General features: G+C 36.4%; 1 protein-coding gene across 3 annotated transcripts in view; it reads right to left on the reverse strand.

The window, feature by feature from the left end:
* LOC126091856 (parathyroid hormone/parathyroid hormone-related peptide receptor-like) overlaps positions 1–23,878 on the reverse strand; it is a 453,641-nt gene that overhangs the window by 138,551 nt on the left and 291,212 nt on the right. For all 3 annotated transcript variants that reach the window (XM_049907147.1, XM_049907130.1, XM_049907138.1), the window contains one exon: positions 13,324–13,489. In XM_049907147.1, coding sequence (XP_049763104.1) covers positions 13,324–13,489 — 166 coding nt within the window. The remainder of the gene's footprint in view (positions 1–13,323; positions 13,490–23,878) is intronic.

Consider the following 23,878-nt stretch of genomic DNA (forward strand, 5'->3'; position numbering starts at 1 on the left):
AGATGAAAATTCAGACACTAAGAAAAGTATAGGAACAAACAAGGCAGTGTGGTTTCAGTTGCCTGAGACTACAGTCATATGTGTGAGTTGCATTTGTGTGTGTGTGGGGGGGGGGGGGGGGGGTCTATTTTCGATGAAGGCAATTATAACAGATGCAGATTTATTTTAAGCTCAAAATCGTAAAGTTTAGAAAAATATAAGAAGATAACTTGACAGAAGGTATATTTAAATAAGTGCTAGGAGTTATCAGACCATTACATTGAAAATGCTTGTAACATAAGTGAGAACAGTTTCATGATGTTACCTCAGTCTAGTCGTGACAAACTTCTGCCTAATTTAACTGACATTGGAAGTTATTATTATTATTATTGTAAATGTTTAAGACTGTTGTAAAGTCCATTATAGGGTAAGAAATACAAAATCAGAGATGCCGGTAATGTGATTACTTGCAAAGTTTCAAACAAATGTGCTAAAAAGAAAATGAAGTTTGGATGAAGACAACATTGCACCAAAATTTTGTGTATATATGTGAAAAAATTGTCATATGCAAAGAGATTTTCATTAGTACAAATAGATGCAGAAGTCAGTCATGATGAGGATGAGCTGCAGTATTACTTCTGATTTTCATCTTCTCATATTGCAGATTTTCTTCTGCTCACCTGTCTACCTTTACACATGTTCTTTGACTGTCTCAATAGGTTAAGTGTCTTTTGAGCTAGAAGTTAAGATATCTAGTGCTAAGTGCAATCTAACAATAATTCTACTGTCTGGTTAATGAGGAAATTTATTGTGACTTTCTTTGGTTGAGAAGAGATGAAATTTTTTACACTTTGATTGAAAATCTTGTACCATAAAACAAGATTTTTTTGTTTTTACATATTTTGCACTATCTGAAGCTAGGAAAGTTTAAATAATGAAATATCTCTTCCAGTTGAAGATGACTATGTGGTGTTGATGAATTACTATTGGGGACGATTGAGGATATTTGACAATTAAAGGAAAAAAAGACTATATTTGGGGGAAAATTGCTATTTTGAAGAAGTTTTGACATTGGTCCTCAAGTAACTTGCTCGCTGTTTACACATTAAATGTATCTGGATCTGTTTCAGTGTATAGAAATTAATGAATTCTGGCCATGTTTAGAAAACTACTGCACATGTACCCATGGAATCTGTTTTGTTATATCCTAAAAGGTGAGATGTGAGACATAACTGTATTTTGCTGCAACATTATTGGTCTAGTCAGTTGTTAATTATGATTATTCCGGAAACATCTAAAGGTTTAGCATGAGACCTCGATGTGGACAGAAACCTTAGAGTTACAGTTTTGTACACACATACATTAATCCTTGTTCCATTGGTCATGGATACAACATTTCATAATGACCTGGAAGTCACTTTAACAAAAGTTTTCTTTATGCAAAATCATTAATCCCCCCCCCCCCCCCCCCCCACACACACAGTTACTACTTCATATCTAAGAACTCATCTATTGAGTAGAAGGTGTTGTCATTCAGAAATTCTTTTAATTTGCTTTTAAATGTTGGTTGGCCTTCTGTTACACTTTTAATATTATTTGGCAAATGACTAAAGATTTTTGTGGCAGCATAATTCACCCCTTTCTGTGCCAAAGTGAAATTTATTCCAGGATAGTGAATTTCATCCTTTCTTCTAGTGTTGTATCTATGCACGCTGCTATTTTTGAATTGGGATGGGTTATTAATGACTAATTTCATAAGTGAATATATGTATTGTGAAGGTACTGTGAATATCCTGAGTTCCTTAAATAAATGTCTGCAAGGTGATCTTGGGTGGGCTCCAACTGTTATTCTGATTACACACTTTTGTGCAATGAATACTTTCTCTCTTAATATCAAATTGCCACAAAATATGAAGCCATATGAAAGCAATGAATGAAAACGGGCATAGTAAGCTAATTTACTGATATGTTTATTGGCAAAATTTGCAGTAACCTTAATAGCATAAGTAGCTTAACCTAACCATTTCAGCAGATCATCGATGTGTTCCTTCCAATTCAATTTCTCATCAATGCACATACGAAGAAATTTTGAGTATTCTGCCTTAGCAACAGACTTCCATTCATAGTCTATATTTATCGATGGTGTTATACCATTTACATCTACATCTACATGACTACTCTGCAATTCACATTTAAGTGCTTAGCAGAGGGTTCATCAAGCCACAATCATACTATCTCTCTACCATTCCACTCCCGAACAGCGTGCGGGAAAAACGAACACATAAACCTTTTTGTTCGAGCTCTGATTTCTCTTATTTTATTTTGATGATCATTCCTACCTATGTAGGTTGGGCTCAACAAAATATTTTCGCATTCAGAAGACGAAGTTGGTGACTGAAATTTCGTAAATAGATCTCGTCGTGCCGAAAAACGTCTTTGCTTTAATGACTTCCATCCCAACTCGCGTATTATATCTGCCACACTCTCTCCCCTATTACGTGATAATACAAAATGAGCTGCCCTTTTTTGCACCCTTTCGATGTCCTCCGTCAATCCCACCTGGTAAGGATCCCATACCATGCAGCAATATTCTAACAGAGGATGAACGAGTGTAGTGTAAGCTGTCTCTTTAGTGGACTTGTTGCACTTCTAAGTGTCCTGCCAATGAAACGCAACCTTTGGCTCGCCTTCCCCACAATATTATCTATGTGGTCTTTCCAACTGAAGTTGTTCGTAATTTTAACACCCAGGTACGTAGTTGAATTGACAGCCTGAGAATTGTACTATTTTCGAATAATCGAATTCCAACGGATTTCTTTTGGAACTCATGTGGATCACCTCACACTTTTCGTTATTTAGCGTCAACTGCCACCTGCCACACCATACAAAATCTTTTCTAAATTGCTTTGCAACTGATACTGGTCTTTGGATGACCTTACTAGATGGTAAATTACAGCATCATCTGCGAACAACCTAAGATAACTGCCCAGATTGTCACCCAGGTCATTTATATAGATCAGGAACAGCAGAGGTCCCAGGACGCTTCCCTGGGGAACACCTGGTATCACTTCAGTTTTACTCGATGATTTGCCGTCTATTACTACAAACTGCGACCTTCCTGACAGGAAATCACGAATGCAGTCGCACAACTGAGACGATACCCCATAGGCCCGCAGCTTGATTAGAAGTCGCTTGTGAGGAACTGTGTCAAAAGCTTTCAGGAAATCTAGAAATACGGAATCAACCTGAGATCCCCTGTCGATATCAGCCATTACTTCGTGCGAATAAAGAGCTAGCTGCGTTTCACAAGAACGATGTTTTCTGAAACCATGCTGATTACGTATCAATAGATCGTTCCTTTCGAGGTGATTCATAACGTTTGAATACAGTATATGCTCCAAAACCCTACTGCAAACCGACGTCAATGATATAGGTCTGTAGTAAGATGGATTACTCCTACTACCGTTCTTAAACACTGGTGCGACCTGCGCAATTTTCCGATCTGTAGGTACAGATCTATCGGTGAGCGAGCGGTTGTATATGATTGCTAAGTAGGGAGCTATTGTATCAGCGTAATCTGAAAGGAAACTAATCGGTATACAATCTGGACCTGAAGACTTGCCCTTATCAAGCTTCGCAACCCTTAAGGTATCTACTTCTAAGAAACTCATGCTAGCAGCTGTTCATGTTTCAAATTCTGGAATATTCCATTCATCTTCCCTGGTGAAGGAATTTTGGAAAACTGCGTTCAATAACTCCACTTTAGCGGCACAGTCGTCGGTAACAGTACCATCGGCACTGCGCAGTGAAGGTATTGACTGCGTCTTGCCGCTTGTGTACTTTACATACGACCAGAATTTCTTCAGATTTTCTACCAAATTTCGAGACAATGTTTCTTTGTGGAATCTATTAAAGGCATCTCACATTGAAGTCCATGCCAAATTTCGCGCGTCTGTAAATTTTAGCCAATCTTCGGGATTTCGCATTCTTCTGAACTTCGCATGCTTTTTCCGTTGCCTCTGCAGCAACGTTCGGACCTGTTTTGTGTACCATGGGGGACCAGTTCCATCTCTTACCAATTTATGAGGTATGAATCTCTCAATTGCTGTTGCTACTATATCTTTGAATTTCAGCCACATCTCGTCTACATTTGCATAGTTAGTTCGGAAGGAATGGATATTGTCTCTTAGGAAGCCTTCTAGTGACACTTTATCCACTTTTTTAAATAAAATTATTTTCCGTTTGTTTCTGGTGGATTTGGAAGAAACGGTATTGAGCCTAGCTACAACGACCTTGTGATCACTAATCCCTGAATCAGTCATGATGCTCTCTATTAGCTCTGGATTGTTTTTTTCTAAGAGATCAAGTGTGTTTTCGCGACCATTTACAATTCGCATGGGTTCGTGGACTAACTGCTCGAAATAATTTTCAGAGAAAGCATTTAGGACAATCTCGGAAGATGTTTTCTGCCTACCACTGGTTTTGAACAAGTATTTTTGCCAACATATTGAGGGAAGGTTAAAGTCCCCACCAACTATAACTGTTTGAGTGGGGTATTTATTTGTTACGAGACTCAAATTTTCTCTGAACTGTTCAGCAACTATATCATCAGAGTCTGGGGGTCGGTAGAAGGAGCCAATTATTAACTTAGTTCGACTGTTAAGTATAACCTCCACCCATACCAATTTGCACTGAGTATCTACTTCGACTTCACTACAAGATAAACCACTACTGACAGACACAAACACTCCACCACCAATTCTGCCTAATCTATCTTTCCTGAACACCATCTGAGACTTCGTAAAAATTTCTGCAGAACTTATTTCAGGCTTTAGAAAGCTTTCTGTACCTATAACGATTTCAGCTTCTGTGCTTCTATTAGTGCTTGTAGCTCAGGGACTTTCCCAGCACAACTAAAACAATTTACAACTACAATTCTGACTGTTCCTTGGTCCAAGCACGTCCTGAATTTGCCATACACCCTTTGAGATTGCAGCCCACCCTGTACTTTCCCGAGGCCTTCTAACCTAAAAAATTACAGAATTGTATAAACTGTGTTTTCTCAAAATTTAGTGAGAGTCCATTTGCAGAGAACCACTTAATAATTTTCTGAGAGACATTATTTGCAATTTCCTCAGCTGATTATTGCTTCTTGGGTGTGATTACTATACTCGTATCATCAGCAAAAATAACTAGCTTCGCATCTTTATTCTACACAACCCACCCATCATTTTGCACGACAATGCGCGGGCGCATAGAGCGTAAGCTGTGGCTGCTCTGTTTGGTTGATGGGACTGGGAAGTACTGTACCATCCACCATACTCCCCAGACTTAAGTCCTTGTGACTTTGATTTGATTCTGAAGATGAAGGAACCACTTCATGACATTTGCTTCAGAACTGTTCCAGAAATTCAACAGGCAGTAGACCGCTCCATTCGTACGATCGACGGAACTGGCTCTGCTAACAGTATACTATGCCTTCCCCATCACTGGACACACAATGCTGGTGACTATGTTGAGGGAAAGTAACAGGTGCAAACATGCAAATCTTTTGTATTGGCTGTGAATAAGCAGTTGCCACTATTTAAGTTCCAACCTTCGGAAAAGGAGATTGTATGAGTACTCCAAGCAAAATAGTAATCCTGACTTTATTGGATATTTCAAAAAAATACAAAAGAATGCTAACACGAGTTACTTCAAAAGCAAAAAAACTAGAAAATGACAAAATATTGTGTAAGTTCAAGAATAAAACTAAAGCAACCTGACAAGTTATAAGGGAAGAAATGGGCAAAAGGCCAGTTAATCACAGTAATATAGAGCTGATTGTGAATAAAGTAAACTAACTAACCTCAAAAATGTGGCTGGTGCTTTCAACAATTATTTCTCTAATATAGCACAGAAGTTAATAAATACACACCTTGACAAACAGCCTGTCAGTCACTCAGATCAAAAAATTCATCCAAACACATTTTTCATGTATCCAGCAACACCTGAGAAACTGTCAAGAATCCTGTAAGAATTACCTAATAAATGTTCAGTGGCTGTTGATTAGATACCAAATTTAGCGCAACATTTATTGTGGATCCACTAACAGACATAGTAAATTCATCTTTTGAGGGTGGTGTGTTGCAAATAATCTAAAAACTGCAAAAGTAACACCTTTGTATGAGAAGGGTGCAAAAAGTGATATTGTTAACTATAATCCAAATGAAGTATTAAAAGCAGTGGATGATAAGCAATTGTATCTAGGATATTTCTGGATCTAGGTAGAGCCTTTGATGTTACTGATCATGGCATTCTCTTGCATAAATTAGGTAATTATGGAATTAGCGGTCAGTCTGAAAGGTGGCTCCAGTTGTACCTCAGTAATCATCAGCAGATTACAGAAATAAAACACAAAGATAGTGAAACACAAAAAAATTCTTGTTTTTACAGCTGTAAATAAATGACTTAGCAAGTAAAATACATGATGGATGTACTGTACTATTTGCAGATGACACTAATATTCTAATTAAATCACAGAATGAGGAAAATCTGCAGGAGGCTGCAATATCAGTTATGCATACCTCAAGGTGCTAGTTCAGGACCAATAGGTTCATCATAAATTCTGAAAAACCTGTGGCAGTTAACTTCCACATCACACAAAAGCTGCAAACTCGGTTTTCACTATTGAAGCAAAAATGTGTCAAATGTCATTCATACAAAATTTCTATGCATTTTGTTCAGGCAGATCTGAAGTGTGACTTACGTATGGAATAATTTTTTGGGAGAATTCCACAAATTCTGTGAAAACATTTAAAATACAGAAAAAGATTATCAGGGTGATAAAAAAAACTAAATGCAAGGATTTCTGTAGACTCCTTTTTAAAACTCCCAAAATATTGCCAATGCCTTGCTTGTATATACATGAAATACTAATTTTCACAGAAGGGAGAATCTTAAGAAAGGAAAATCTCTTCAGACACAACTGTGATATACACACATATGAAACTAGGTAGAAGATGAATCTATACATGAACACAGTAAAGACAAACTTATGCAAAAGAGGAGCATATCATACTGGAGCTATTTTATATAACCATTTGCCTTTGTAACTAAAATGCATGCATATGTCATATGCAAAAGTGCTCTCAAAACAATTTGCCACCAACAAGCTGTTCACCCGACACACTATTGACTTATGTTAGCAAAAAAGACAAAACAAATAGTGCCAAACAAGACGGCGTGCACAGCAAAGGTAGGGATAAAATTGGTATGCTCTGAACAGCATGTACATGTAAAATTGCATGCAGACAGCCAAGGCCAAAATATAGCCACTGAATTTCAGCGCACAAGCAGTCAGAATTTTAATTGTACAATAAACCCAGGAGCAAAATTCAGTGCTGCTACATCAATGACTCAGGAACAAAATTTCTTCACTGAGCGAAAAGGACTTCCTGGTAGGATCAAATGATGTTGCAAGGAATGAAAAAAAAAGCATATTTTAATCTCATTAAAAAGAAAATCATATGAGCTGAGAGAAACAAACGTTATTGTTTTTTCAGTGCCACATTGTTATGTCTTGAGAGAATCATCCTGTGTAGACGAAGATATCGAAAGTGCAGATACAGAGATGCAAATATTTGCAGGTGGTTTAAAATATAACATTTGTGAACATAAGCAATTTTGTGAAAAGACTCCAAACAACACACAGATTTCACCTAAATAAACTTGATAAAACCTTTGTAGTAACAAAAATTTTACATGTAGTAAATAAAATCTCAAATGTGCAATGTGATGATACAAGAGTCATACCTCTCATGGACAAGAAGTGCATATTATCTGGAGACTCAAATGGAAAATCTGCTGTCAGCAAAGCTGCAATCCTCCAAGACAAATGTGAGCTTATGCTAATGCAAGTGAAAACCCCAAATGCAAGCAGCTCACAGAACAGCACAGTAGTTGTGGAAGAGCAAACACCAGAAATAAGTGAAGCAGCAGCAACATGATCATCAGAAGCAGTAGCAGCAGCAGCAGCAGCAGCAGCAGCAGCAGCAGCAACAACAACAACAACAACAACACCAGTAGTAGCAGCAGAACCAGCAACAACTAGAGCAGCAATGCAAAACACCTTACGTCGAAGCCATAGGCAAAATACATCTGTTCCATTCAATGACACTTTTTTATGGTTTCAAGCCAGGAAAAAAAGAAAACTGAAAAATCGGTCTGCCAACTCACAGATAATTCACTGTAATATCTTATTTCTAAACTCACAGGTAGAGTACAGAAGTATGAATATGGTTCTTTTTCATCAAAATGTGCTATCACTAGCTAGTAAAATAATTGAAATCCAAATCTTCTTAGAAAACAAATTAAAAACTACCTCATTATCATGTTTCACAAAACTTTGGCTTGATGAGGACAAGTTATGTATTGTGTCCCTCCATAACTTTGTGCAAGATTGTTATTTCTGTAAAAAATTCTTAAGCTTGGTGGAAACTGTACATTTGTAAGAAATAATACAAACTTCATAAATATAAAATTTGTTGTTGAAATAATGAACAAAAAAGCTATAGAGCTATCAGGAGTTGGGATTGTCGACACTAAACTAGCCATTATTTGTTTATACAGAGCTCCAACTGGTGACATAAGTATCTTCCTAAAACTTTTGGAATATTCACTTAATAGGCTAACACAAAGAAACAAAATAGTTATTTTACATTGTGATTTTAATATTGACTTTGCAAAGAACATCAAAGAAAATAATGAATTTCTGAATCCCTTGAAAACTTTTAACATGAAATCTACTGTAGACACAACAACTCATATCAAGAAGACCTCGTCCACCACCATTGATCAGATATTTGTAAATATAGAAATGAACTTACAATAGAAACACTAAACATGTGCTTTGGGGATCACACAACCTGGTAGAAACTACAATAATGAAAATATAAATCACTTTCTCCATTACCTGAACAAAGAAAACTGGAAAGAGATTTATAACTGCAAACACACAGATGAAAAATATAAAAACTTCATCAGTAATTTTTCCTACTATTTTGAATTGTGCTTTCCTCTAACACAGAGGAAAATATACACAAGGAAAACAAAAACTAAATGGATCACTTCTGGGATTCTGGTAACCTCAAACAAAAAAAGATTACTACACAGATTTCCAAACAGCCCACGTCACCAGAATTTGATACTTATTACAAAACCTATAAAAAGTTCTTCAAAGATGTTGTCAGACAAACAAAAATAATGGCAAATGACACATGCATGAAAAATTCCTCCAATACAATGAAAACCACATGGAATATTGTAAGGAAGGAAACTGCAGCAGAACAGGCAGATTTCCTTAATATGAACTGCCTAATGGAAAAGTCAGCTGTGATAACTGAACCTACAAAAATTGCAAATAAATTTAATTCCTACTTTACACAGATAGCTGAATATCTTATAAATCGAATCCAAATGTACTCCCAGAAATCAATCCATTTGTACTTTAAATAATAAATCTATTTTACTATATCCTACCAATGATAAGGAAATGCTTGCTATAATCAAAGAACTGAAGCCCAAATTCTCTTTTGCTACTGACAATAACCCTGACTACATCTTGAAGAAATGTGCTTCCCTCATACCCAGGCCACTTGTCGACATCTGTAACTGTTCTCTATCAGAAGGGGCATTCCCAGAAAAATTGAAGGGAGAAAGAGTAGAACCACTGCTCCAGAAAGGAATGAAAACAGAAGTATCAAATTATAGGCCTATTTCTATACTATCTGGTTTTTCCAAAATAATTGAAAAATCTATTATAAAAGATTGATCAATTTCATAGAAAAAATAATTACTTCTCAAATACATAAAAAGGATTCTGAAAATTTAAATCTACTGAGACCGCTATTTTTGCATTCCTAAATGAAACCTTAAATTCAATAGACAGCAAAGAGCATATCTCATCCATATTTCTAGACCTCTCCAAACCATTTGATGTCATAAATCACATCTTTTTTAAGAAAATTGAATCTGTAGGTATTATCTGCCCAGCTTGTGAATGGATAAAATCATATCTCCAAAATAGAAAGCAAGTAGTTGAGGTTGCTATCCAAGAAGGGAGCAAGAGAAAGTCCTACCACTCAGAAAAGCAGAGCATTAAGTACAGCATACCACAAGACTTTATTCTATGTCCAATTCTGTTTCTATCTGTTTCAACTCTTTGTGAATGACTTAGAATCGACCAGTCCATACCATAATAACTAAAACTCGCAGATGACACAAATCTGATAATAAAAGAAAGGACCAGAGAAGAATTACTGCAAGCGATTAAAAAGTGTACCACCCACATTACAGACTGGTTTTCTGGAAACAGTTAAGTAATAAACACAGAAAAAACAGTCACAGTGAACTTACACAAAGTGCAAAATAAATGTCCACTAACACCAGACATAGAATTGTTTACCAGAATCCTTGAAAACTAAGAGCTCTACAAAATTTCTCAGAATATGGATCCAACATGCAAAATACATTATAAATAAATTGAATATCATTTGGTATACTATCAAAATTCTTTATGGTTGCACATCAACAGAGACACTACAAAGTGTATACTTTGCCCAGGAACTCCAATATGGCATAATGTTTTGGGGAAATGCATCTGCCAGCAAAACTTATTTTATGTGCCAAAAGAAAATTGTAAGAGCCATAGAAAATGCTGCCTCAAGAATCTCATGCAACCCCTTATTTAAGAAACTTCACATCTTCCACTACCATGTTTATATATCTTACAAGTAATATTTATTTGGAAAATCTTAGAAAATAGCAACAATGTTATATAAACTAACGAGAGTATCCACCTGTATAACACAAGGAGAAAGAAGGATATACATGTTCCACATGCATACACAACACTAAAACAAAATGTACTACTCCAAACACAATATAGACAATACAATAAGCCACCTAATAACATTAAAACAATAAAAGACATGTCAACATTTAAAACAGTTGTCCATAAATATTTATTGCAAAATTGGTGTTATATTATAGATGAATATCTTGAAACATAAAAATTTGTTCCCAAATATTAAGAAAAGAATGAATAAAATGTTAATCAAAAGTTTTACATAAAAAAACTGATTGAACAGGGTGGTCCATTGGTCATGACCAGGCCAAATATCTCACAAAATAAGCGTAAAACAAAAAAACTACAAAGAACGAAACTCGTCTAGCTCGAAGGGGCAAACCAGATGGCGCTATGGTTGGCCCATTAGATGGCACTGCCATAGGTCAAACGGATATCAGTTGCATTTTTAAAAATAGGAACCCCCAGTTTTTATTACATATTCGTGTAGTACGTAAAGAAATATGAATGTTTTAGTTGGACCACTTTTTTCGCTTTGTGATAGATGGTGCTGTAATAGTCACAAACATATAAGTACATGGTATCATGCAACATTCCACCAATGTGGATGGTATTTGCTTCGTGATACATTACCCACGTTAAAATGGACCGTTTACCAATTGCGGAAAAGGTCAATATCGTGTTGATGTATGGCTATTGTAATCAAAATGCCCAACGGGTGTGTGCTAAGTATGCTGCTCGGTATCCTGGACAACATCATTGAAGTGTCCGGACTGTTTGCCGTATAAGTACGTTATTTAAGGAAACAGGAAGGCACTTATTTGTGACAGTCTTTCTGTTGTGGCTATCTGTGACTCAGCATCTCCGCTATCTGGTGAGAACTAACTTTCCTTTTCATAATATTGTTAAGTTTTGCAACACGCATTTTGCAAAGTATCTGTTGAAAACGATATATTTTTAACACATTCACCTCTAATAATTATTGTACACATCATCTTCCAGTCATTGTACAGTTCATAATAAATGTTTGAATATCCCACCATCAATTTTGTTGCATCTGAGTATTCTTGGAAGAACATTTTGTGTGGCTTGTCTGAGTACCTCTGCATGTTCCATGATGAAAGTAGCAGCGTGGAGAGACTCCATCATGGTGGAAGTACATTATAGCCTTCATGACCAAAGAAACATACTCAAGGAGTTCAACAACAAATTTTCCAAAAAAATGAAGATAATTATGTCCCATCATTTGCTCTTCTAAAAGAGGTCAGATGGGTAAGACACATGTGTACACGTCTAGCCCAAAATCAAACATCCATTAAATATGTTCTGTCTCAGAAACCACTCAGAATAGGGCATATGTTCATATGATTTTTTTGCTTACAATGAGCATACCTGTCAAATCCATGAATAATGACCACTCCACCTGCCCTAACATGTATATCTATTCTGCCATAGCCTTTGAAAGGCAGTTTTGATCGTGCCTTCAGTATCTTCTGTTTGTGGTTATACTGGTTCTGCTGCTGCAGCTAATGGTGGTAGTTTTCCTGCTCGTAATAATAGCAGTCCTGATGCTGATAATTATATTTTCACTGTGATTTGTGATAATTGTGTTGGTGCAGTTGGAATTGGTTGTGATAGGGATGATTATGTTTGTTGTGCTATTGACTGCATTTCTGCAGGTAACAATATTATGGATACATTATTTCTTATTCTGCTGGCTACATTCAACATTTCCAGGATTTGGCTGCATAAACTGCAATGTCATAGGCTTGGCACTGCACAGAGTACCACACACTTGGCTCTAACACTGTCACTCCTGAAGACATCTATGCCAGCCCATTACAATTTTCAGACTTCTGTTTAGGTGAAATCCATGTCTTGTGAAACTGTCTGTTTGTGGATGATCAACAGACAAAAACTGAGTGTTTTGATACGCTTTGCAGATCTTACTGAATAATTTTCTTATTCACACATGAAATAGTTATAAGGCTGTCTCTTTAGTAACCCTACCAGATGTGCAAATGGAAGATACAGGTGTATGGGTATGTGTAAAATCACCCACATCTGGCAAGGGCATCAGCAGCAAGAGCACTGCCAATATTGCTGGCTGATCATGTGAACTTCCACTGAGGACAAATATAAGACTGTGCATTGGTGGGCTCTCTCTCAATTGCTATCATCTCACATCATCTTCTGGACCGCTTTAGCTTTATTTTGCACAGTACTTCGGCTTGTAAGTGAGCAAGTTTCTAAATCTGTTTAGTTTTAATAGGGGCTTTTGTACACCTTTGATTCAGGCATCTAAGCCATGATCAGTTCACTATGAAACAATATATATTAGCACTAATGATGATAGTAATAAATGTTCGATATTCAATATATGAGAAAATCTGATGAGAAGGAAACGGACACGAGTAAAGTGACAATAACTGTATTTGTTGTAAGAGATAAAACAATTATCTTTCTAGATATAGATATTACAAAGCTTCATTGCTTACCTCAGGTTGTTCTTTGAAGAAATATATACCACTTTTCTCTACTACATTGCTTGGGAGTCCAATAGAAAGAACAAAAATAATTTCTTTAAGTAGTGAAACAAATGCTCTCAAAATAAATGAAAGAAACAAGTTCATGTGCAAAATATTTCGAGGGCACCACAATGTCCTGCAATGAAAAAAAAAAAAGTAAATTAGTGCCTTTTAAAGTTGAAAAATGAATAACAGCTTAAGATCGATACCCTATATTTTAGTTCACAATAAACCCCAGTGATATAAACTGTTCCTCAGACCTGTTTAGTGATTAAAAATTCTAATCCATTCTCAGAGGTAAGAGAGAGTGTTAAGCAAAAACTTCAGTTGTAAAGGTAATGTGAATTTTTTTTCAAATATTTTAAATGAGAGGCAAGGTGCTACATGGAATATGAGGCTCTGAAGTAGAAATTGGATATTTATACAAATTATTATGGAGCAAACGTGTTTTAGATTCAAATAATGTACAATTTTTTCTTCTTAATTAAATGTTAGTAATCATGTGAAACACATTTACAAGTTCATTTATCATTATATTCAGCTTAAAGTCCATGCAGTAGCCACCAGAAAGATCGCGGGAGGCGCACATCGGCATGGTGCGTCATGGACAGTAGTTACCGCAAGTAAAGTCCCGGCCACCAGAGGGCATGCAAGAATTAGCAGCGCCCTCTGCCTGTGGAAGAACAACAACTCAGTCAGCATGGGCCGTGCCCACTCAGTTTGACATCGGGCATGCCTAGCAGACAGTTCCCGGTCTACACTATGTGAAGTGCGACGGACAATGTGAATCGTGTTATTACAGTTGATACCAATAATTACATGCAATGTTACCTCTTAATCGGATTATAATTATGAACAACCATGTCAAAATTGTGCCAGTAAGATTTTAATACCACAACCTCTTGGGACCATATATCCTATTCCAATCTCATTTCTAGTCTCCCAAATAGGGTATATATATAATATTAATAATTTACACTAATTTGAACTGTTGTTTTGACATTGTTTACATTGGGTCTCACCAGTATATGGAATGAAGGAAACATGTTGGATTAAAAACTAATGTATCATCATAATTCACACACAAGACAACTTTCAGGTACCTGGTAGGATTGATTTTGCTATTGAAATTGCGGAGTAATTAACCATTAAATTTCCGATATTTCCAAGTCATAGAGAGTAAGGTATTTTTATGTTTTGAAACCAGAAATTGTTTGAATCCCTAATAAAAATATGACAAGATGATTTTTCAGTCAGAATCAAGCATACTCACGTTTTAATTGGTGTTCCTTAATACAACTGTAATAATAACCATATAGAAATGTAAAATTTTACTCGTTGAAAAGTTAATTAGTTGCTTCTGGGCCATTCATTCAATAAAACTAATCACTCTGTTCAACTGAAAATGATAGCATGATTTTTCTTTAAGTTAGGTAAATAATATACGTTAAATTAATGAAATATATTGTTGCAATGATAAAACATGTAATTTATAGTCTTAATAGAAACAAATTCTTTCCTGTCTTTGCATGAAATTATTCTCTTTTATTCCATGTAAATTTATATGTAATTTGGGAAGAAGTATGTCAAAACTTTAATTGTATAAATGCAAAATTCTATATGTAACAATGACAGTAAGTGTTTAAAACCATATAAATAGAGGCAATTTGTAAGTTGCCATACTTCAGTCTTAGACCAAATTTTGTATCACCAGCATGTAGTTAGACTGTGTACATATGCCGCTGAACATCTAGCATGCAAAATGAACAAGAAGCACTAAAACTTAATTAAACCATTACATGATATCCATGTGATGATGCAGTAACATCAAAATGAATCTATGGCAGCATCAAGAGGCAACACCCCAGATTACGTGAGATACATATAAAACTGGTGGAGAATATTTTTTATCCTGGTAATGTGTGGTAAAACGTGGTATAGTTAACATTGTTTTCCTTGTGTTAAACAACGATACACATTCCAAACACCTGAAAAAACATTTTCACCATGTTTTATTACAATGTGGTGAAAAGAGCTGGTATATGTATAAAACTTCATTGTATGCTAATGGTTATTAAGTTTTGGGTAAAATAATTTTTTACCATATACTGGGACATGAACAGAAACAAGGACCTATATGGGAAAAGTGGACATGTGAATAAATGGATCAACACCAACAGCCAGCAGCATGGACTGTCAGATGAGTACCAAAATATTACTTACATAACAGAGTATTAAAACAGTTAACTGACAAGAAGTGAAATTGCATAATAAAGTCAGTCAAATAATTGTGTGTGACATACTTCACAAATATTATAGGAAAGACAGTTTTTGGAAGGTTTTTTTTTTATCATCTCATCAAGTTGTGCAAAATTAGTTAAAATGAGTAGAAGCAATACGTTTTCTGCATGTGACCAAGGCGGAATCACAACAAGATTGGGTCAACAGCTGCGTGCATTGACACCGAATCCAAACATTCAAAGCCACAAGAATTCATCAAGTAGTATAATTTCACCTTTATTTGTATTTCAACAACCAGAACACCTATTAGATCACTTTTCTAAGTTACTAGATAGTAAACTGTCAGAGCAAAATAAAAAAAAGTAGAGACAATGTCAAAAATAATTTCAGAAAAATAGACACGTTCTAAAAAAAAATGGACCAGAAGCTAGAAGCAATTATGGAAGATGTTAATAAGGCAAATAAACAAATAAACAGTGAACATGAAACAGTATCCGATGTAGAATCTGAGGTGAATTGTCTGAAGAAGTTTGCTGTTACTGAATTACAGCTAGTTAACAAACATGTTGGCCTAGTCAACAAATGAGTAAAAGGAACAGAAAAGATTGTCACTGATAAACTTGACAGAAGAAAATCAGAGTTGCATAACAAACAGACTTATATAGAAACCAAAAATAATTTCCTTGACAAGAAACTAAAATTAAATTCTGTACTTGTTTTAGAACAAATTTCTTTAGTAAACAGCAAGTGAATGAATTAACAAATAGTCTTCAAGCAGTCACCTCTAAAGTAATAAATCTAGAGATTTATGGTAATAACATGTTTCAGAACAATTGCAGTAATGTTATTGTCAAAATTTTTCTGGGTGATTTTAAACTCCATCCTGTCACTTACTTGTACTGGTGCAAGGACAGCTTTGCACCAGGCATGCCAGAACATATGAAAGTGAAATTTTTTAATCTATTTTAGATGGAGAAGATTTATCCTGGGCTAACCAGCATGTTAACCCAGAAATGACATTTACAGAGTTTGAAAAATTATTTCTAAACAAATTTTGGTCAGAAAGTAAGCAGGCATGAATAAAATCAGAATTTTTGAATATAATAGGTACTGCAAAGGAGATATGAGAATGAGAGAATTTTGTGAAAATCAGCTTAGGACTTTAGCACATTTACGTAAATCACTTGATGCATTAATCCAAATTGATGTGCTGAAGTGGCGTTTACCTGACCATGTTCAGTGGAGTCTTATTTACAGACCAGACAACACTATCGAGGAATTCCTGAAATACGTAGATAAATTAGATTAAGCTTGGGAGAACAATTTTCAGAATGGGGTGTTATCACAATATCACCAGAACAAAACAAGAACAGTTACTGAAATATTAATTTTTGGGATCTAAACATAGACAATAGGAAACTGACAGCCAATCTCCCATACATGCTCTCCAATGGTTAAAAAACAAAAAAGTAAGAGAACCTAGCCACTCAACTTTACAGAAGTGGTTTTCACCTCAATTACAAAAACTGAGACTATTGGTAATTACTTGTCACGATAAGGTCAAAAAGGGAGCATTAGATAAAGAAACTTACAAAAACCTAAAAACAAAATACAGATCTCAAATTAAAATAGGCAAGTGTAAGCCAAATGGTGATTTCATTAAAAAATCACACAATAAATGTAAGGCTTCATGGAAAGTAATAAAAGCAGAGCTAGGTGTGGATATAAACTATAAAGACAACACAAATGCTGCTAACATCACTGTTGATGATTTCAATCACTTTTTTGTCAATTCTGCGAAACTTAGCCTCTCAACTCAGGGCAGCCAGAATTCCAATTCTACACATACACCTATTTTTCACCCCACATCTGGCAGAAATTTTCAACGGAACATTACAAACATAGTATCAGCTTGTAAATGGAGAGAAGTACAAGTAATTGATATAATTAAAGCAACCCCTAAATTAGGATACTCCAGATCTGAAAATGTTTATCGCCTGTCAAACTTTGTAATTTAAAAAAATTTTAGATCTCATATCATATCCTCTTTTCATACTGATAAACTGGACGCTCTCTAGTGGACACTTTCCAGAATGTCTCAAAAAGACAGTTGTTATATCGTTTTACAAAAAGTGTGACAAATCCTGTATCAATAATTATAGACCAATTTCACTTGTGCCTATTCTTTCAAAAATAATAGAATACTGCATACTGCAGCAAATATGCATACACCTATCAAAAAATGGTTCAAATGGCTCTAAGCACTATGGGACTTAACATCTGAAGTCATCAGTCCCCTAGACTTAGAACTACTTAAACCTAACTAACCTAAGGACATCACACACATTCATACCTGAGGCAGGATTCAAACCTGCGACTGTAGCAACAGCGTGGTTCAGGACTGAAATGCCTAGAACCACTCGGCCACAGCGGCCGGCTATACACCTATCACACAATAATATATTAAATGATTCTCAGTATGGATTTAGGTCAAACCTATCGACAGTCAAAGCATTTGAGTCAGAATTATCTGCCAAAGCCATTCAAATTGGCTTGAGTAAGGCTTTTGACTCAGTTAACCTCAAATTATTAGATAAACCATGTTGCTATGGAATCAAACACTTGGAACTCTCACTAATACAAACATACCTCAGCAATAGAAAACAAATTGTAAAGCATGAAGGCCAAAAGTCACAGACTCTAAGTATAAAACGAGGTGTTCCTCTGGGCTCAGTGCTTGGCCCTCTACTAATTATTTGTAAATGACTTTCCGAGTAACATACCCTATAAATCTATCCTCTATGCTGATGACACAACATTGGCTAGTACCAGAAAGGATATAAACAAATTGAAGGAGAAAAGTGAAGAATGTCTTGAAATATCTAATATCTTGTTTAACGCTAATGAGTCAACTATGAACCATGAAAAGACTGCCAATATAATCTTCAGTCTGTCAAACAGTAACACTGATTATCATCTGTTAAACTACTAGGAATTTAATGTGGGACACACATACAGATTATGTGTGTCGAAAGTTATCACGAGTTATCTACCTACTAGTCAAAATACACACATGTATTACAGAAGATTTATTACTTCATTCATACTATGCCTTCTTACACTGCCATCTACAATATGGCATTCTTTTATGGGGTAACTCCCCAGGAGCCAAAAATTTTCACTTGGAAGAAAAAAAGCAATTAGATGTCTTTATGGAATCACTGACAACAAGACCTCATGTAGACCTTATTTTAAAGACTTATAAATTCTCACAGTCCCATCTCTTTGCATATATTGTTCCCTATTAAACATAAAAGAAAACTTAAACCACTACACTATAAGGAAATCTGTTCATCAACTAATACTCAACAAACAAATATCTACATCTACATCTACATTTATACTCCGCAAGCCACCCAATGGTGTGTGGCGGAGAGCACTTTATGTGCCACTGTCATATGACTGATATATCCACAACCAAGCTTAAGAAAACCCAATCTAGCTATGAATACATAGGCATACAATTATTCAACACTTTACCCGTTCAGGCTCAAGTGGTTTCACTGAACATATTTAAAACTAAAACCAAAGTGTGGATGAAGGTAAATACTTCCTATAGTATAGAATAATTTCAGAATAGTTGTAAAGATGATCTAATTTATTGATAAATTAAGGCTTATTGTTATGTATAGATATGGGTGTAGAGGCAGCTATAAGCTAATAGGGTACAACACAGCTACATTTTTTACCATGCAATATTTTGTTATATGAAACATAATGTACAAATAGCTATAATTCTTCTGACGACATCAATTGCAAGTTAATGCTAATAAATGAAGGCTTACTGTCATGTATAGATATGGATGTAGAGGCAATTATAAGATAATAGGGTACAACACTGTTATATTTTACCATGTAATATTTTGTTATGTAAAACATAATGTAAAAATAGCTGTAATTCCTCTGATGACATAGATTTCATGTTAATGCTGAAAGATGGATAAAATAAATAAATCAATCAATCAATCAAGACAGAGGCAGGAGAAGAACGTGGGATTCAGGCCACAGACATCACAATAGACACAATAATTCCAGATAAACAGAGTTTATTATGATAAAGCATTTTGGGACTTCATGCTGATGGAAATGAGGGAAAAGACTAGTAAAACAGGCAATACATTTAATCTTAGTACAGATAATTTGACTAAGTTATTTGATGAGAGTTATGTGTTTAGTAATAGCAACATTTATGATGATGCTGAAGAGTACTGTTTAGATAACTTACTTTATGATGACAAATTTTTGCTATTATCTGAAAAAGATGTGGAGAAAAGAAAGAATCATATACCTAAGTTAAATTATCTTTGTGTGTCTGCTGGCACATGTTCTAGTACTTTTGATAGTGATTGTGATGAGGAGACGTGTAGTTGAAGTGGTTGCAGATGATGTTGCTAATGTGTATTTTGATGCTGTTGCTGATGTTGTATTTTATGATGAGTTAGATTGTATGGTTTATGTTAAATTACTAAATAATGATATGAGTAATAGAACAGTAGGATATGATGATTTGGAATTGGTGAAATAGGTACATGAAAATCAATTGATACCCGTTGAGGTCAGTGAGATATTATGTAGTTGTTACAGCAAGGAGGATCAAGATAAGCTAATTAGTTATAAGATACTTAAAATATTGGAAGAGAATGAGGAGTCTGTATGAAAAGGAGAGAGCTGTGATAGTATTAAACACACAAGCAAGCACACCTCACACACATGTGACCACTGCCATTAGCAGCTCTGACTGTGACTGTCACGTGAATAGCATTCCAGAGTGTGGTGGGGAAGTGGGAGAGAAGAGTTCTGTCTGTTAGGGTATGCAGGGACTAGAGACTAGTGTCAGGATGTGGGGTGTGAGGGACAAAATGGGCAGTGGAAAGGGAAAGGAGCACAGAAAAAGAGGAGCAGGGGAGGGGAAAGGATGGGTGGGTAGATGGTGAAGGACTGTGAAAAGGGAGGAGGTGATAGGACGAGAGGGTGGAAACTGCTCAGTGAAGAGTGGTGGGATGGTATGTTACCATAGGTTGAGACTGATCTGGATCCTCCCCTCCATCAGCAGGTTTTCTGAACTGTGCAGAAGAGAGTTATCCTTACAACACATTCTCCAATCCCAAAATTATCCTGCTCTCAGCCTATGGTAACCTACTGCTTTGCTTCCCTGATTGTCTCATTTCCTGCTACTCTCCTTTTCCACTCCCTGCTTTTCCCACCACATACCACCTCCCGACACGGTACATGGCATTCTCTAGTCCCTGCACACCCCACCAGACAGTGCTCTTGTCTCCTCCCATGATTCCCTGCTATCTCTTCCCCTTCCCTGCCCCACTCCATATTGCTGTTCACATGATAGTCACATTCTGTTCAGAGCTGAGGTGTGCTTCCTTATGTGAATGTGTACATGTTTTCTTTGCTGAAGAAGGCTTTGTCTAAAAGTTATAATGTATAGCAGTCTTTTTGTTGTGCCTGTATGCAGATCAATGGGTCATCTTTATGGTGAGTAGTTGTCTATCCTTTTCCTAATATTGTCAACATTCAGCACAATGTATGCTCCAAGCAGAGTAAGATTCATTCTCCCTTAATTACCATGCTTCAGTATAGAGTAAATTCCATGTGAGATTATGTCTGATTCTGAGATTAAGATGTTTGAGTCATTCTCACCAGTAGATTTCTTCCAATCAAGTCAAACTAGCTGATAGAATACAATGTAAATGGATAGATAAAAAAGTTTACTCACCAAGTGGTAACAGGAGAACACACACAAAAAGAGGTTTAACTTATGCAAGCTTTTGGAGCGAGAGGCTTCTTCTTCCAGCAGACGACTTGAAGCATAAGGAAGAGGGGTGAAGGAAAAGGACTGGAGAGGATTAACAGAAGAGGTACAGTTTGGAAAAGTCACCCAGAACCCTGGGTCAGCAGTGACTTAACGGACAGAATGAGAAGGGAAGACAGTTTGTTGGGACTGCAATGGATGAGATTTAAAAACCCCAGAACTTAAAAGTGGAAGACCATGCAATGAGCAAGACAGAGATTACTACTAAAACATCATGCATGAGTTAATAAGAGTGAAACGTTAAGCATACTGTATGTAACAGAGGTGGGAGGGGAGAATGGTGATAAACAGATAGGTCAGAAAATGAAAGATGTAGAAAACTAAACTGGAGTGAAGAAAGCAGTTGTTACGTGAAGAAATACTGATGTGAAAGGAATTAATGTAAATTTAAGCCAGGTAGGTGGTGAGAACCAAGGACATGTTGTAATGCTGGTTCCCACCCACAGAGTTCTGAGAAACTGGTGTCTGGAGAAAGAATCATGTGGTGAAACAGGCATTGAGGTCACGACTGTTATGTTGTAGAGCATGCTCAGCAACAGGATATTGTGTGTTGCCAGTATACACCCTCTGTCTATGTCCATTATCCTAACCAAAATAATTGGGTGGTAGTCATGCCAATGTAACAGACCGAACAGCATTTACATAAGGGCTGGTATACGACATGTGTCATTTCACAGGAGGCCCTCCCTTTGATAGCATATGTTTTGCCACTTACAGAGCTGGTATATGTGATGGTAGGAGGGTGTATAGGGCAAGTCTTGCAGCAGGGATGGTCGCAGGGGTATGAGCCATAGGATAGGGATGGATATAGAAGGAGCATAGGGTCTGAGGAGGATGTTGTGAAGATAGGGAGGGTGATGAAAAGCTATTCTTTGAGCAGTGGGAAAAATCTCAGACAGAATGAATCTCATTTCAGTGCATGATTTTAGGAAGTCATGGCCTTATGAAAGTAGCTGATTAACACATTTAAGACCAGGGTAATACTGAGCGTAAATTGTGGGGGATCACTGCTGTCAACTGCAGTGAGTTGTTATGTGAAATCAGTGGCAATGAGTGAAAATGTGTACCGGATTGGGATTCAAACCCAGGATTTCCTGCTTACTAGGCAGGTGCATAAACCACTGCACCACTTGAAACACAGAGTTACTGTAACTGCATGGACTATCTTGACATGCCTCATGGTTGATCCACATTACCTCCTAGTGCCACCTATCTGCAATCCCTGTCCATTGACTTTATGTTCACAACTCTGAGATTCCCACAGGAGATTGGAGGTATTTGTGCATCTGATGATGCACTGAAGAAGATGGATCCATTTTCCAGCTAGGTGTATCAATTATATGAATGTCCAGTGTCTGTTCTTTCAGACGTGTCTAAAAGAACAGACACCATACAGTATCTGCAGCTATCAAACATTATGTGTAAACTGATGTGGATCACTGCTGTCGCCTGCAGCAGAACAGTATGTGGAATCAGCAGCAATGAGTGAAAATTTGTACCAGACCAGGACTCAAACCCAGGATCTCCTGCTTACTAGGTAGGGGTGTTAACCACTGCTAACCAAGACACAGCATTATTGCAACTGCGCGGACTATCTCCGCCCACCACACAGGCAATCCATAATCCCACCAAGTGCCACCTATCTGCAGTTCCTATCCACTGACTCCATGTTTACTACTCTGAAATTCTCACAGGAGATCGTAGCTTGCAATAGGTTTTTTTCACCTATCCAATTACATGAAAAATTGATTATTTTGAATGTTATAATAGCTGATAGAATAGTTTCTTTATGCTTGTACATATAATAGCTGATGTAGCTTTGATAACATGAAACCTTACAAAAGTTGTGTTTCAGCAGTAAGAATACAAGGTAAAATTGCCCACACTTGGACTTGTGCCTTGCATGAAGCAGTTCATGCTCATTACACTACATCATTGCTGGAGTGTAGTTCAAGGATGCTGCCACACCCCCTCTGTTCATCAAGCATGGATACAGAATGCAGTGCTACACCACTTCTATAATTTTTCATGCCTTCTTACCCACAACAAGCCACAAGTTTTGATGATGATACATGTGTGACATCTCAGTAAAAAACTTTTGAAATAGTTGTGATTCACTAACAGCAGAGCTTTGTGTGACTAGCATTTTCTCAGTGCTTTAAGCAAGTGCTCTGTCTAAAGATGAATCCGTAAATTATATATCATGCTATTATTACTTTTGTGAGGTTCTTTACCTGCTTCATGTGGACATGTTCTTCAAGTAAGTGATAACTTTAAGATGTGTATATTAATATTGTTCAATAGATATATTTTAAATATGTTTAGAAAAGTTTGCAAATTTTTCTGTTTTCATACATTTAATCTTAACGTGCAGTAACCATGTAAAACACAACACTGAGT

The sequence above is a fragment of the Schistocerca cancellata genome, chromosome 1 (genome assembly GCF_023864275.1).
Source record: "Schistocerca cancellata isolate TAMUIC-IGC-003103 chromosome 1, iqSchCanc2.1, whole genome shotgun sequence".
NCBI lineage: Eukaryota > Metazoa > Arthropoda > Insecta > Orthoptera > Acrididae > Schistocerca > Schistocerca cancellata.